Genomic DNA, 16,071 nt, shown 5'->3' with positions numbered 1-16,071 from the left:
ATCTTGCCAGTTCCTCCATGATGCTTAGAGAAATTAAAAAGTTTTCTTCGCTAACTCCGCTACACTTCACTACCTTGACCTACCCTTTTGATTAACAACTGAAATTATTTGTAAAGTAATAAGACTCAAAACACAAATCACAGGTCCAAATGAAAACTTCTTCTCAGGTTCTACATTGGATGCGATCGGTGTCAAAACTGGTACCACGGTCGCTGTGTGGGCATCCTGCAGAGCGAGGCCAACCACATTGACGAGTACGTGTGCCCGCAGTGTCAGTCGACGGAGGACGCCATGACGGTCTTCACCCCGCTCACAGACAAGGACTATGAAGGTCTGCGGAGAACCCTGCGCTCCTTACAGGTAAACAGGAGACTTGATTACAGCGGGCTGTGCGCATTGGAGAAAAATGGTTCAATGAAAACACCAGAGAGGTTTATGATAATCATTAATCGATAGTGGATCATTTAACTTGAACCCGTTCTGTGTAAAACACAGACAAAAAAAACTTCAGATCTGACTCTCACCACTAGCTGAAGTAGCAGCAACACGTCGTTGTATTAGCAGCGATGGACTGAACACTAACACAGCTCCTTGTCGCCCCACTCCAGTGTCAGAGCAGCAAACAAAAATGCTCTGTGTGTCTTATCTGATGATTCGGCTCCCCAGAATGCAACTTGGACTTCTGCCCGGCCTCAGCTTTTTTCCTTTCTTTTCTCTTCTTCCTCCTACGTCTACCTCTTCTCCTCTCGTTTTCTCCTCCTCTGTCCACTGGTCGGGATGCAAGTGTGTGTGTGTGTGTGTGTGTGTGTGTGTGTGTGTGTGTGTGTGTGTGTGTGTGTGTGTGTGTGTGTGTGTGTGTGTGTGTGTGTGTGTGTGTGTGTGTGAGAGAGAGAGAGAGAGAGAGAGAACATCTGTGTTGACCCACCTGCTTCCAGTGTCATTTTCATGGTGCCGTTTGTTTTTCTTCATTGGTTTCAGCTTTCTCAAGTCTCTTGTCCTTCTCTTTCTCCCTCCTCTGCAGGCACATAAAATGGCGTGGCCGTTCCTGGAGCCAGTGGACCCGAATGACGCCCCGGACTACTACAGGGTCATCAAGGAACCAATGGGTGAGTGGAGGAAACATGGAACGGCCTTGACTGCACAACACACAAAACCACAATAGGAATTATTGAAAACAAGGTTTGAAAGTGATGTTTCCAAGCTTCAGTATCTCCAATATGTCAGTTACTACAGCTACTTCTGTGTTCGTCATGGCTCCTGAGGCCTGTTTGTGCACATATTGAGCTTATTAACTTGTCCTCCTTTTCTTCATTCCGCTTTTTATTTTTCAGATTCAAAGTTAACAGCATATATGGGAGTGAAATGTCATATTTCAGGTCATATTTAAAGATATCTTAAATGTAAATAAAGATAAACACCAAGATGCACCCCTTGATTATATCATCCAAAACTAAAACTGCATTCAGTAAAGTTCATACCTCCCCCAACCGTCCCTGAAATTCAATCAAGCTGCACCAAATTTGCACACAATTAAAAAAATAAACATTTTTAAAGCTTTGCAATGTTAAAGAAAGTGTAAAAATATATCCCTGATCCAAATCTGCTCAGAATATGAATGGGTTCTTCCCTGACCCATATCGCATCTTGTAGTTTTTGTGTAATCCTACTAACTATCAGACAAACACAGATAAAAACATCCTTGGCGGCGGTAATAACGACTGGACACAATAAATAAGATGTCATTGAGCTCTATGGAAGGAAAGAGCTCATCAAATGTCAAACATTGTTTATGGACTGCCCTTTTAATTTTAATGTCAACCTACTTTAAGTGTTGCATTTGTCTTATGTAGGAAAATATCAGATTGTGAATCGGCGGATAGTTAATGCTGAATGAGTCAGACTGGGATTGGGAGCAGTCCCTGTTCGGTAGATAAAATTGCCTCAGTGGAGCTGTTTTCATTCTGTAATTGCTTCAGGCAATGGAAGTAACACCCAGTCTCTTTATCTTATACATGAAAAACGCAGCCGCCAGGAGGCCAGCAGGGAGGAAGCCCTCCAACTCAGATCAAACCGACCTTGTAAATGGGGACTTTTCGTCAACGGGGCTTTTTTTGAACTTCCATACAAACAAACCGTTAATGAGCTGCTCGGGGTCTGCTGGGCTCCCTGTGGAAAGGGACCAGCCCCACACCCAGCTCCTGTCGGCCTGGTCCTGGAAACTGTAGCCCTTCCCTCTCGATTCCACTGCAAGAAAAAGACCTTGTTGATTTTCAGAAAATAAAAAGAACATTTGGCCGTCATAGCTGCAGCCGTTAGTCGTTTTTGGAGGGTTTTGAGATGAAATCTGATGACGGAGAAGAAGGGGGTCTTTGATATTGTCCATAAGGGTTTGTAAGCCCCCGGCCAGCTAGGTGGGGGTTAAGGAGGTTAAGAGTCGGATATGTTTGTTTAAACCGTAGCCCCGGGGACCCCGTGCCGAGCAGCAACCCTTCGGCAGCAGCAGATTAAACGAAGCCTCGGCTTCTTCCTCATTAACTCTAAAATCGTATATTTGTTTAGTTTCTAACTTGATTCAAACAGGTTAGTGACACTGAATGTTACGTTTCAAGGGAGATCTAGGCTGATTTAGATTGCGCTCTCAAAGTTTCCATTATGCGTGTGCACGCACGTGTTTTCTCAGGAACGACACTCCGATAATGATGCTCTCCTCAGGAATGTCAGATGGGTCAGATCTCAGTTACTGATACGAAAGGCTGAATAGATGGAGGTTAAAGCTGGCAGGGGCTCTGGATTTTTGCTGTCACATATAAAGTGATGAACTGTGCTCACAGGAAACATATTTGAACGTGTGTCAAAGACATGCCACAAAGGCTGCAATTACTCCGCAGCAGACATGCTGATTTGTGGAAAGGAGTTGATTAGAGAAGCCATTTATCTGCTCCTGCTTCCGCATATATGTTAGTCTCTGGCAAGATCTGGCAATTAAATGTGTATGGTTTATATTCTCCTGTCATACATACAATCATTAACCAAATATATATTTTTGTTACTGTTCTCAGACCTTTCCACCATGGAGGAGAGGTTACAGAAGCGCGAGTACGTGAAGCTGACCGAGTTCGTAGCAGACATGACCAAAATCTTCGATAACTGCCGCTACTACAACCCCAGTGACTCGCCCTTCTACCAGTGTGCCGAGGTTCTGGAGAACTTCTTTGTCCAGAAGCTCAAAGGCTTCAAAGCCAGCAGGTAAGATGGTGAGGGTGATAAATGCTGATTGGAAAAAGAGAGGCAAAATGGCAGCTGGCGACTTTAAGTAAACAGACAGTTGAGGTCTTTGCACACCGAGTCCGTATTTTTTATCCAAAAATAAAAAATAAAATGTATTTTCTTCTGTTTTTCAACTCTGCTGCAGATACATCTGCCATCCACACTACTCTGGCGTTTTAGCTTTAATTGTTTGGAAACACCGCTGACCCCATTTTAGTTTGAAAACTCCCAGTGTAGTCAGCATTGATAATCCATAACAAGGGATGTTGGGCAGTTAGATTCTACACTTTACAATGATACAACCGCTCACACGTGTGGGAGGCGAATTATAATTCTTTATAATTTGTTATATTCGAGATGGTTTTAGTTTGAAAACACTGATTTAAGATGAAAACATAGAAGTATGGATGCAGCCAGAGACCGTCCACCCTGTTGAATTCAATGTCCTTAAGAAAAAGACCAACTTATTAGAGGCTCCAGCTGTGCTGCTCTGTAGCTGATTGACCCCTGACCTCCCTGGAGGTTCTGTAGACACAAGCTTTCTCTAAAAAACAAGCAATGAAATATCAGAAAAAAATGCACATTGTCAGAAACTGTCCGAGTTCATTGACTCCTTCCTCTCTTTGATTTCCTGGGTCACCATCCTAGGTCTCTTCCAGGCCTTTACTGTCATCTACTGTTTTTGGGTGTTGACTGAATGCTCATGTGGCAAACAGACCTATTCTGTCCCCAGACATAAAACACAGACAAGGATAAATCTCCACAGATGCATGAATTTCACAGTGATCTATTATGCTTGTGGCATTTTTGAAAAGCCTTGTTTGTTTACACTGTAGAAGTGATACATGCGTTTGTGTTTTTTCCGCTCACAGTTTGAGCTTTTTCGGTCACACCCTTGTTCCATCTCGGTGGAATCTTCATTTCACACACATTCAGGCTCGGTCTGCTGATTTTACACCCATAACAACATCAGCTTCAGCTTTCACCACATAACGAAGCTGCATTCTCTGCTATTATTGACATTTTCATCAGGCAAATTTTTTGGGGCCTGTTTGGTTTCAGGTTGAGAGTTCAAGATTTAATACTCATTTCACACAAGAATTTTAGCTTGTTCTTGGTGGCCTTCATGCTGTTGCCACTGTTTGCGTCCATAGTATAAAAACAGTTGCTTCTACACAGTTGAACCCGAATGACTCTACTACCTTGTGCTCGTATACACCTGTGACCTCACCTCACTGCATTGCCTCTCCTGTGTGATGTAATTGCTTTGAGTGGATGCATTCCACAAGATTTTGTGAACTGCAATTTTATACATGCATCATAGACTGCGCATGAAGATGGACGAAATCATAGCTCCCCAAAAATGTGAAGCCAAAGTGTCAGTTTTGCCACCTGGTGGCTGGCTGCAGTATAGGTCAAATACCCCACCTACCTCATGTTAGTGAATGGGACTTCATGGCTTCATTTCTGGCTGAGGAAGTGGAGACGCGTCGTCCATCTTTATATACAGTCTATGATGTTTATCATACTTTGATCCAGCTTTATTTATTGATTTTATTTACTGAAGGTGGAGCTTAACGTTTCATGGTGAGTTGAGTGAAGGTTTTCAGTGAATCTCTGATGTTTAATAAGCTGAGTGAGTCTTGTGGTTTGCATCCATCTTACCGTGCCTAAAACAGTGATGTGCTTCACCCGCATGTATTTACACCATCCATTCTCCCTCCCTCTCCCCCTCTCTCCCCTTCTCTCTCTCGCTCTCCCCCCTCCCTACCCACCTCTCCCTCTCTTGCAGATTGTGATGTCAAACTCCTGGGTGCCGGGGTCACTCTTAAAACAAACAAAAACAATTTGAAATCCCGCGTGTTGCTGTTTTCTACTCGTTCAAAACAGCATTAAACACTTTGTAAGAAAGTGCATATATTTTTATTTTGTAAGCAAAGGAAAGAAAAGAAAAAAAGTTTCTACTGTCTGATAACAGCAGCCATGTTGGTAACACAGAGCATCTCAAGGGAAAATGTATTTTCTTACACTTCTTGCAACAGAAGGCTGATATTTTGTTTATGTCCGAGGCAAAACTAGTTTGCTATTGTCTTTCTTGACATTCAGTTTTGGAAAAAAAGAGACAAAGTGAAATCTGACTTTAGCTCCCCCATACACACACACAAACACATAACTTATCTTTTAATTTGACAGAACGTTTGTTTATTGTATTTGGTCACTATGTGCTACAGCGGAACATTTTTACCTCATTTCTTAGCTGAGACATTTTAAAAGAATCATGCAACATTTGCTGGTTTCTTTTTATTGGCTGTACCCATGTATAATGTTATTTTATGTGCATATTATTTCTTTTTGTGAAGGACTATGTCTATGTTCTAAAAGAAAATAATGGTAGGAACTGTAAAAAATAGATTGGAGGAAATGTAGTTTAGCTTTCCTGTTCTAAATATGGCGAGCTTGGCAGTCTCCAGGTTTTAAAAAAAAATATTGTATATACAAGACATTGCATCATACACTTCAACAGCAATTCACCAACATGGCTGCTCGGTCTCTGTCAAAGTGTCTGACCCACTGGCATCCAATACATGTTTTTTGTTTTGTTTGTTTTCTTTTGTATTTCTCTTAGTGCATATTTTTGTCATATTGTAAAGCTTTTAATAAAAAAAAAGAAACAAAGAGAAGTTTTCCAACTGTTTCTTCCTCCTCTCTTTGCCCGTCTCCGTAGGTCTCATAACAACAAACTACAATCAGCAGCCTCTTAGCTCCCTCCTAAACAAAAACACACAAAAAAAACAAGTGTCAGAAAGACTTGTGAGAGAGGCTTGTGGTTCCCTCTGAATGATTAAACCCTGTGGTCCTGGTCAGGCTGCACCTGACCCTGGGGGGGCTACCCCTCAGCTGAAAACCAGCTTGCAATGGTGTCAAAGGGCCTGGCCTCCAACACCTCCATTGCTGTGCTGAAAGGGGAAGAAGTGACTTCAAAAGCATCAGTGGGACAGAAAGACAAAGACGTCCCACCTTCAGACCAGGGACAGGGCGGCCACAGACTTTGTTTGGCAGCTGGTTTCTTCCCAGCCAGCCGCTCCTACCAGTGCAGCCCCTCCACGAGGACAGCGATCCAGATGGAAGTAGCAGTACGACAGTTAAAACTGTCAAGTTGTGGATGATCACATGGCAGCAGCGCACTCTGAAAGAGCTGCGTTTAATCTGTAGCTGCTCATATTTTTGCTTTGTTCTTCCCACCCAGAGGTTCAACTTAAACTGCATCCTGTGTAGTGTTGAGAAATGCCCTGATCGTGCTTCACGTGAGGCTTAATATGCAGGAACTGCAGGTTTCACATCCACTACAGACTTCATGAATCTTATTTTTCTGGATTATTTGTCTCTCACTCAGTTTTCCGGTTCAGGTCATTCATCCACAAACACACTGTCACCTTCCATGTTTCAAACCTAACTCCACTTTACCCAACTCTTCTGACCCCATCGCTACAGTCCCCTCAGGTGTGTCGCCCTGTTTGAAGCGTGAAACAGCCACAGAGAATCTGAATATGTCTGTCAGTGGTGCAACTCATTTACATTCCCTGTCAGGGTAGCCTGGTGCCGGGATGCTTGACATAGAAGCTAGAGTGAAAACTAGTAGTCAAAGAGATTATTTTTTCAATCAGATTAAAAAGTAATAAGTAATTTAAAAGTTCTTCATTTTGTTTTAAGGCTGTGTTGCCTTCACCTTAATTTCCAGAGGGAAACACCCAGAATAGGCCGTCCCACCCTTCCTCTGATTTGTTCCAATTTGGTGCTTTTTCCCAAGTGCAAGTGAAGAACAGTAACTAGTTCTGAGCTCCTGGAGGAGATGCGACTGTTAGGCCTTCTGGGGAAGGTGAAGCTAGAACAAGGCTTAACTAACCCACACGTACTGTACGTCACTCCATACACACTCAGTGTCTCCTGAAAGCTCCCCGTCTGTTTCCATCAGCGGCTGAGCCTGTAAGTCTCCCTGCCCCTTATCTATCAGCCGCCTCCTCCAGCATATTTCATTAAAGCTGACAGGTTGGCTCACAGACGTCTCTCAACTCGCCCTCAAAGCATTGGTTAGGTAATTGGATAATGGACTTTTCCACTCAGCATCCACTCAGTTATGTTGCGGTTTGCATCAGCATGTCTGGGAGTCAACTTTGAGTGGGGGGGCTGGGGCGTCTTTGTACCGCAGGGGTTTGTATGAAAATTTTATAGCTCAAATTTTTAGCATATTTGGGAACATTTTTGTAACTTGTGATTATAATTATTTTGTAGGAAGGGAGCAGTCATAGGACGACTACAGTTGATGTTAAAAAATTTCAAAGGAGAAAAAACATTTCAGTCTCAATCAGGAAGTCTTTGTTTTTATTTTTGTGTGGACAAGACTTGAGAGAGATAATGTAGCGTCTGTGTTTGTTTCTGTGTTTCTCTTTCACACAAATGTCCATCACTTTGTAATCTGATGATGATGTGTTTCATCCACTGTTTGTAATCTCTATTGTACATTATTGCTGTCCAAATATGTAGAGATTAAAGATTTATATAGCACTAGAAACTTTTATTTTTCACTTTTCGAACCAGCAACTAAGCCCGTCAGTATATTTTAACAATTTTTTTTCTCTTTAATTGAAATGAACTCTACATTTGGGTGAAATTGCCCTTTATATTAAAGTGCTGCATATTGTGAGCATAGAGGTTTTTGAATGGGGTAGAGTGGGACAGTAATTCTAGAGATTTTCGTTGTTTTTCAGAAACCGACCAGTTCAGCATAACTTCTATATTGACGTGCATCTCTTGTATTATTTATTCATATCAATGAAAGGTTCACACTTTTTTTGTGTGTGTGTGTGTGGGGGGGGGGGGGGGGGTAATGTTGAGGCATCGAAACTGCAGATAAAAAGTACTCTATGTTTTTAACAGATTGTGGCAACTCTGAAGAGATTCTCTTTTGTACCTGATAGGACATTTCATCCTGGATAAAGTTATGTTTTTGACACCAGTTTTCTAAAGAGTTGTGTTTTCTTTGACTCGCTGGGCTCATACACACCAGAGTTACAGTTTTCATTTCCTCATCATCATACAAGGCTGTGTGTATTGCTGTGGGCCATATGATTACACAACTCCTGCATTCTCACATTATAAGTACTTACAGTATAAACATAGCACTTCTCAAGAGCAGACGTCATACAGGACTTAATGACAAAATAAAATCGTCTCATCAATCATCTAATCTGAGATCTTTATGAAGTTGTCAGATTTTTGACTGTGCAGTATTTGATTTTGAATTTAAAGGCCAGCTCTGATACAGAAATCAACATCAGTGTCAACAAGACCCTTGAGTTGACCTGGTTAAAACTTTAGCAGCAGCATTGTGGAATAACTATCAAAAGTTCAGGGACTTTTGTAAAGGCCAGAGAAGAAGGACTTTCAACTGAATCCAGCTATGAGTTTAGTAAACACACGTGTCAGTGAAGAGCCCACAGTGACACTGAGATTTTAGAGGCAGAAGTAAGACTTACTTTAGGAAATAATATGTTCTCTATTTGTGTAATTTAAAGCAGATTTCAAATTGAGTCTTATCTTAAGAGCAGTGAAAGGAGACACATGTAAGGTTTCCTCTCAACTGTTTCATTGTTCTGTAGTAAAAGACTGAAAGACTTGCCCTGAAAATAATGTAATTGCCGAAGAAGAGGCTTCTACAGGGCAAACTGAATAGGACCCAGAACATAGCCTTGGGGCACACCACAATACACACTGAATGGCATCTTGGCTGACAGATTCTTTTGACATTACCAGTACACATGACTTATGTATGTATCTATATTCAAGTTTAACAACTGAATTTGGAGCTAATGCGTACACAATGCACAGGGAGTGGATGGGACATTTAGTTAAAAGTTCCTCTTGTCTTTTATGTCAACATAAGCTTTCAGAGGAAAGAGCTTTGAGGTGGCATCTGCTCACGAGCACTGAAGGACAAGGTCGTGACCTCCATGCAAATTCATACAAACTCTCCCTGTGATCAAATTACCAACATGACACAGGAGAGCCACCCCTGAGGTTAACCTTTCTCTCTCCTCCCACACCATTCTGCCTCACCTCCCCCTCCTAACTCTCCGCTCAAAACCGCTAAATGATTCCAGAGGCTGCACATGAGCGCTGTGGATGACCACAAGAACCCAAAGTGGTGTCAGTCCACCACCCTTGTCTCTTTCTCCCACCCGCCTACTTGTGGCTTGAGGGCTATCACACAGGAAACAACAATGAGATGTTCCCACCTCCCCCCTCGTCTCTCCCCTCTTTTTTCCCCCCTCACCCTCCTACTTTGCATCCTCCAGGATGAGGAATGTCCTCCCGCTGCGATAGTAGCCAAGATGTGGAGCGAGCTCCTGTTTCCTGCCCGCCTGCATCTGTTCCCTCCAGCGCTGATCCCAGATAGAGGCTTCGTCGAGCCTGGGAATTGACCGGCTCCAGCTGACAGACGGTCAGAGGGGGAGAGAAAGAGGCCTCAGTCTTGCCTGCCTCATCCAGTTCCCAAGTCGGCCTCTCTTCCTGGAGGCCCAATGGAGATCATGACGTTTAAACTCTAATTCAAGTGTTTTACTTCTCATGCAATCACTGGGAATGAAAATGAGGATCAATGTTTCAGTCAGTGGGCAGAATGTGAGTGGAGGGTTAAAGACAAATACATCTCTCATGGGGTTGTAGAGTAGAAAACAAATACACATTTTTATTGGGTTTGTGTATTGAGAAACAATTGAAGCATTCAGTGCAAATATTTTTCCTTTCATAAGAAGCACAAGCTCAGCGTGGTTCTACAATCAAGATTTCTGATTAAATAAGAAGCTTCTTCTGCTCAGGACAGACAGACCCAACATCCCCGCTCCTGCCTGAATCCCCACCCTGTGCCATTTCTACATAACCCTCTTTATTCCTCCATCTCGTCACTGCCCTCCTCTTTCCTCTGATCTTACCTAAATACTTTAAATGCCACTTCTGAGCTGCTCCGGCCATTCCCAAAGGAGCATGTGTTTGTGTGTAGTCAAGAAAACAAGACCAACATCCCAAAGAGGAGCCGTGATGGAAGCACTTTTCTGCGTCATGCGTCCAGGTGCGGTGAGGATCAGATTCCTGTGATTACACTTATGGCTTAGTCCCTACAACAACACGCCCCTTCCTCATTCAGCGTGGGCTTGTTTGATGTCCTCGTCTACTCGGGTAGACATTTCATCATGGACACATAATTAAAGTTAGAAAAATAAGCCGCTCTCAAGCAAAGGTCCTGTGCTCTCTCTCCCTTTTCCTCCTCCACTGGGGTTGGTTGTTGCTTTTTTAAGGCCTTTCAATCCCTCCCTTTGGTCATTGTAACAATAATAGTCCCTTTCCTGTTTACCAATAACAACCACAGGGACGACGTGCACAGGATTGGGTGTTACAAAACAATACTATTCAGTGCAATACAACACAATGCATTCATATCAATGAAGAAGCATCATACATTAGTTAAAGGGATCGGTGAGATTTAAAGGATGTGTGACGAGATCCAAGGTTCCGACATTTACTAAAATACTAAAAGTGAGCATCTGTGAGTTTTGAAAATCCAACATGTTTGTCTGAAGTGTTGCAATGATCATGTATGTGTTCGTGTGATGGTTCTGATGTGATCTTTCTTTTCGATTCTCATGACAAACACTGGATTATTAAACAGACGAATAAAATAAAATAAAATAAAAGCCCACAATATTGAAAAAGAGAAAACATACCTCAGTGTCTCAAAAACATTCTGTTACTTTATGGTACATTAGAGCAGTCCTTATGAAAGTAAATCCATGCCTTCTGCAAAACGTCCTCTCTCTTGCACAACACTGAGGGGCTAGTTACGATCAGTTCGCGTAAGCTGCAGTGTCTCTTCCCCTGCAGCAGGGGGCGATTGTCTCTTTTTCTCTCGTTTTGTTCACCTACACCTGGTGCGGGTGGCCTCCAGGGCTTTCTGGTGTCTCCGCTTGTTGAATCTCTTGACGTAGTTGTTGCTCCGCAGGAGGCCGTCGCCGGGCTTCAGTTTACCCCCCAGCAGGTTCAGGAGGTCACTGGGAAGGTGGCGCCTCCGGTGGTAGATCTGCCCCATTATAATGTATCTGGTCCCTGAGGGGCGAGCAAAGGCAATGTTATAGCACCAGGGAAAAGGGAACAATCATTTTCTTTTATGTTTCCACTGATAGACTCTTTATAAAGATGGACGACGCATCCGAAGCATATTTGAGAAAAAGTTACTCGATGTGTACTTTGGACCCACTAACATGGAGGAGGGGGAGGGTATATGACCTATACTTCATCCAGCCACTAGGGGGACATTTTGGCTTCACATTTGAGCAGCTGTCATGTAGTCCATCTTTACATACAGTCTGTGGTTCCACTACACAAGTAGTTGTTGCTGCCTCTGTTAATCTCATAAAAGGAGACTTAGGTGGGAACTTCTAAGAGATGTCTGGGTCTCAGGAAATGTACTTAACAAACTTAAAATAAAAAATAATAACAATTATTTACTTAATAAACAATATGATTTAGCAAACTCTGAACATGTAACTTTCATCTTAAATCAGGTCATTAAAAACATCCATAAACAGACCCAGATAAATAAGCAATTAAAAATATTATGAATGAAGTATCAATGAAAGGGTATTTTTCTTTCTATTCTTTATTTAATGTAAGTAAAGGGTTCGCTACTGGTCATCAGAACCCCACTTGCAGATTTGATCTTCAGTTTTCTTGGCGTCTGTGTTGACACACTCACCAAGTTTGATATCGGGGCAGGATTTGCTGCACTTGAACGTGTCCAGGACCAGCAGGCGAACTTTGAAGAAGAAGCTGTCCGGGGTCACGTAGAGACGACTCATCTTGTAGAAACCGTCGCTGCTCACCATCAGTGTGATGAGCCATATTCCTTTACGCAGCACCTCAATGTCATGAACTATCCCGTTCACAGCTGTTTGAGGGACATGGAAAAACAATTGGTAAGAAACCTTCATTACTCTGGGGTTGAAGGAAAATCAATGATCAACATTTGCACAAGAAATACGCTTTTCTCTTACTTCATACTGGAAAGATCAGTTCAGTACATATGTGTCTCTCATTGGATACATACCAAACTCACTGTAACAGTAATACTCTTTCTCCTCCTTCTCCTTCCTGCACTCGCTCATGCAGAAGGCATCATGTGTGAAGTCAGACTCTGCAGAGGGGAAGACAAGCAGAGGACAGGTTGGAGGGATGAGGATGAGACGAAGAATGAATTGAATTGCCTGTACAGAGCCAGACTCTCATTTGAGCGCCATTAGAAACAACAGGGTTGTCATTACAGAACTCAGACTTCCCGCTCCGCAGCAGAGGTCTGGAGGAGGTGGTATGTGAGATGGGATCACACAGGTCTTACACTTTTCATCTTGAGCACAATATCAAAATGGTCTCGTCCGCTGTGCCTCAGTGTCATTACAGCCTCTCGCTCCCAGAAGGGCTGAACACAAAGCGACACGCTGACAGCCAGATTTGAGGGCAGTGGTTGTAATTAGTGGCAGGGGGACGTTTGGAAGGGGGAGAAACCATCATCGTCATTATAGCATTACAGCTCTTTAGCTCCATGTGTAAACTCTGTGAACTCCATATACATGTATGTGCTGACATGTATGATATCACTGTGTGACATTTTAAGCAGTTTCGGAGCTATTTCTTACTCTGTGACAGGAAATGTTGGGAGACAGTTATAAAGCATTACAATAAGGCCAGACTCTATTATCTTTGCAGGAAACACATTTTGTATGAGCACAATGTAAATCCAAATGAAGTATTTTTGTTTTCCCACTCTGTAACTAATCCTAAAGCATTGTGTTTGGTTTAAAAGTCATTTCTCATCTTGATTGTGTAATGCTGAGGGTCATGGTAAGGATGCACAGATTATTACTGGTCATAAATACTTTAGCAACAACTATTTTTCCCAGCTGGATAAACTCTTACATAATTTCAGTCATTTTTAAATATGTTGTTATCCCAAAAGGGAGCATCAAGAGATGACACTGCTCATGAATAAAGACACAGGTCAGAGGTCAGGACGCAACAAATCCTCCTGTACCTCGCCTCAGGATGTCAAACTGGTACAGCAGGCTGGAGGAGCGCCGGTTGAAGACGACAGGCGGGCGGCTGTTGTTCCGGGCTGCTGCACTGATACCTGACTGATACAGACTGGACTTGCCCGGCCGGTTCTCCTCTGGGTCCAGTCGCCGGTTGGGGTGATCTCTCCGTGGAGACGGGGCGGGTTGCTGAGGCTGGGCCTGGGGCTGCGTGTGCAGGGGCGGACCCCTGGGCCTGGAGTTGGGGTGTCCCTCTGGTTCACTGTGCTGTGGAGGGCTGATGTGAGACTGGGCATCCTGGCTGCTCTTCTGTATGGTGCGGTTGGTGGAAGCAGCAGCAGCAGCAGCAGCAGCAGCAGCTGTGGCTCCTGTCAGCGGGGGTTTTGGGAGCAGGCCGGCTACTTCGCCCCTGGCTTTCTCGCTGTTGTGCTCCAGCAGACGATCGTTCTTGGGGCCCTTCTTGCTCTTGTTGTGGGGAGTGTGGTGGCGAGGTATGGGGGCCAGGTCGCTGTGCTTGGGCCACACAGCTGGTGGCAGAGGGTGGAGGGAGAACTTGGACTCGACAGTCTTGCCGCTCTTCTCCAGGAGCTCGTTGATGGGCAGGGAGGACTCTTTGACCAGCTGCCGACTCTGGTTGCTCAGAGCTGGATCCACAAAGCTGCTCTGCCCTTTCTCTATCAGGGTGTAGAGCTCTGAGGTGTAAACAGAGAAACAACACATGCAGTCAGCTTTGATATTCACTGTAGTACAGTTATTTAAAGTGCACAATAACTGTGGAGTTTCTTTAAAAACTAACTTTAGTGGAGATTTTTTTTAGATATTTTATTAGACAAATATTTTGTTATTAGAGGTTGATCACAATCTAATTTAACATGATTTAAACTGAGAAATAATTGGAAACATTCCTCAGTGTGACATGCATTGGCCGATTGTGTTCTGTGTGTGTGTGAGTGTGTGTGTGTGTGTTATTCTTATCATGTGCTACTTGATATGAATCAAATAAAGTCATATATCATCACAAAACAAAACTTCCAATCCATCTATATATACAGTATATATATACAGTATATATGATGCAATATAATACAATATACATTATTATATTTCTGTACCTATTTTCTATGGACAAGAGACAATTTTGAATAAAATAAAATGCTTGTACTGTTACTGTAAAGAAAAATATAAAGTTGACAACCATAAAGCAACAAGTGTGTGTAGCTATAAGAATATATAAAACTGTCTGTATAAATCTCTACTGTCAGTGAAAGAATCTACACTCACCATTAACAGTATGCTCCTCTGTGTGGTAGAGAGGAATCCCCAGAAACAAGAGAAACAAAATAGTCCCCATCATCGTGGATGTTCAGTGTGGACACACTCTCAGGTCTGCTGCAGGGCTGGGATTCCTGGGATTTTTATATTGCCCTCTCAAACCATGAGAAGGAAAAAGGAGGCGGTGGGACGTCCCCGATACAGAAATAAGCACAGTGACACTCCTTCCATTCATAAATGCTTGTTTACAATATAAGAGGGGAGATGGGAGTCCCGTCAAAGATTAACTCCTGTTCACTGAGTAGGATTGTTTGTAATGGTTAACTAGGTTTAACCTCTGATATCTGAGTTTTGTGGATTATATAATACACAACTGCACTGTTATGATTGAGGTTGTTATCCTGCCTTCATTCTTGATTGGTGAGAATATTTTACCAAATGTATTTACATTCATTATTCTTCACTGCCCTCTGGTGGGTCAATGCAGACACTAAGATTTGCAGGGAATACCTGTTCAGAACAATTATAATCAGAGGACACAATATCTCAAACAACAGAAATTAACTTTTGTTTTATTTATTTATTTTTTTGCACTGTTTAAAAATATATAGATAACTATAAAATATATATTTAACAGTGCAGGGTGAGCAGTTGGAGGCCTAGCTGAAAGTTTCTACTTTCTTTGAATTGTATGGTGAACAGCATAATGAGATGAGATTTATTTATTCGTTAATTTTTTTATTATTATTATTTTAGTGTTGTTTAGATCTTCTTCATGTTTAAATTTATAGTCACGTTTATAGTTTACATTTTATCTTTGTTCTGATTTTTGTTGTGAACGAGATGTGTGATGTTTCTTGCCTGAGAGAACTTCTTTATTCCACTATTTATACAAAAATGAATTTACATGAGTCATAGTAAAGCTAATTAAAGAAAAGTGCGACAAACCATGAATTGTGCTTAATAGATTATACAATTTGATTAATTATTTTTGCAACAAATAGCACATGAGTGGCTGCTTGTAGTTGCAGAAAAATGAGTTTAATTGTGGGGTTATTCAGAACCATTGTATTGTTGATGACAAAAACATTTTACTCATTTCAGCTCTGCTGAGCTGACTGAATAAAAATAATAAGAACACCTTTATTGTCATTGAACAGGGTGTACAATGGAATTATAGTTTTGTTAACATAGTGATTTATTTTCATAACTATTAAACAGAATATGGAGATACACGTGTTGTCTGGTGTGAGTGGCAGGACAGTGTGTTCTGTATGAGGCCTGAAAAGGAAAGTAAACACGACCCAGATGGGACTCGAACCCACAATCCCCAGCTCCGGAGGCTGATGCCTTATCCATTAGGCCACTGGGTCATCACGTCGCCATTCCAGAGAAA

At 42.4% G+C, this 16,071-nt stretch overlaps 2 protein-coding genes and 1 non-coding gene across 14 annotated transcripts in view; 1 reads left to right on the top strand and 2 right to left on the bottom strand.

Moving 5' to 3' along the window:
- Positions 1–8,281, top strand: part of LOC109627548 (nucleosome-remodeling factor subunit BPTF) — a 43,358-nt gene extending 35,077 nt beyond the window's left edge. For 8 of the 12 annotated variants that reach the window (XM_020084115.2, XM_020084113.2, XM_069530688.1 and 5 more), the window contains 4 exons: positions 168–360; positions 1,022–1,106; positions 3,060–3,246; positions 5,993–8,281. In XM_020084115.2, the coding sequence (XP_019939674.2) occupies positions 168–360; positions 1,022–1,106; positions 3,060–3,246; positions 5,993–6,029 (502 nt within the window). In that variant the 3' untranslated portion in view covers positions 6,030–8,281. Of the gene's footprint in view, positions 1–167; positions 361–1,021; positions 1,107–3,059; positions 3,247–5,059 lie in introns of all 12 variants that reach the window. The other 4 variants (XM_069530687.1, XM_069530686.1, XM_069530685.1 and 1 more) reach the window with 1 other exon arrangement.
- A 1,703-nt stretch (positions 8,282–9,984) lies between these two features.
- LOC109627461 (UPF0450 protein C17orf58 homolog) lies at positions 9,985–14,839 on the bottom strand. Its single transcript, XM_020083986.2, has 5 exons — positions 14,685–14,839; positions 13,406–14,095; positions 12,425–12,511; positions 12,074–12,265; positions 9,985–11,424 (listed from the first exon to the last, which is right to left on the bottom strand). Exons 1-5 carry the CDS (start codon positions 14,755–14,757, stop codon positions 11,237–11,239), a joined length of 1,230 nt encoding a protein of 409 aa, XP_019939545.2. The 5' UTR covers positions 14,758–14,839; the 3' UTR covers positions 9,985–11,236.
- Positions 14,840–15,975: 1,136 nt separating this feature from the next.
- trnar-ccg (transfer RNA arginine (anticodon CCG)) lies at positions 15,976–16,048 on the bottom strand. The gene has a single exon. It is a non-coding gene; the product is annotated as a tRNA-Arg (tRNA).
- Positions 16,049–16,071: the final 23 nt, after the last annotated feature.

Source organism: Paralichthys olivaceus, chromosome 8, assembly GCF_024713975.1.
Source record: "Paralichthys olivaceus isolate ysfri-2021 chromosome 8, ASM2471397v2, whole genome shotgun sequence".
Classification (NCBI taxonomy): Eukaryota; Metazoa; Chordata; class Actinopteri; order Pleuronectiformes; family Paralichthyidae; genus Paralichthys; species Paralichthys olivaceus.
This window is presented reverse-complemented; position numbering and strand designations above follow the sequence as displayed.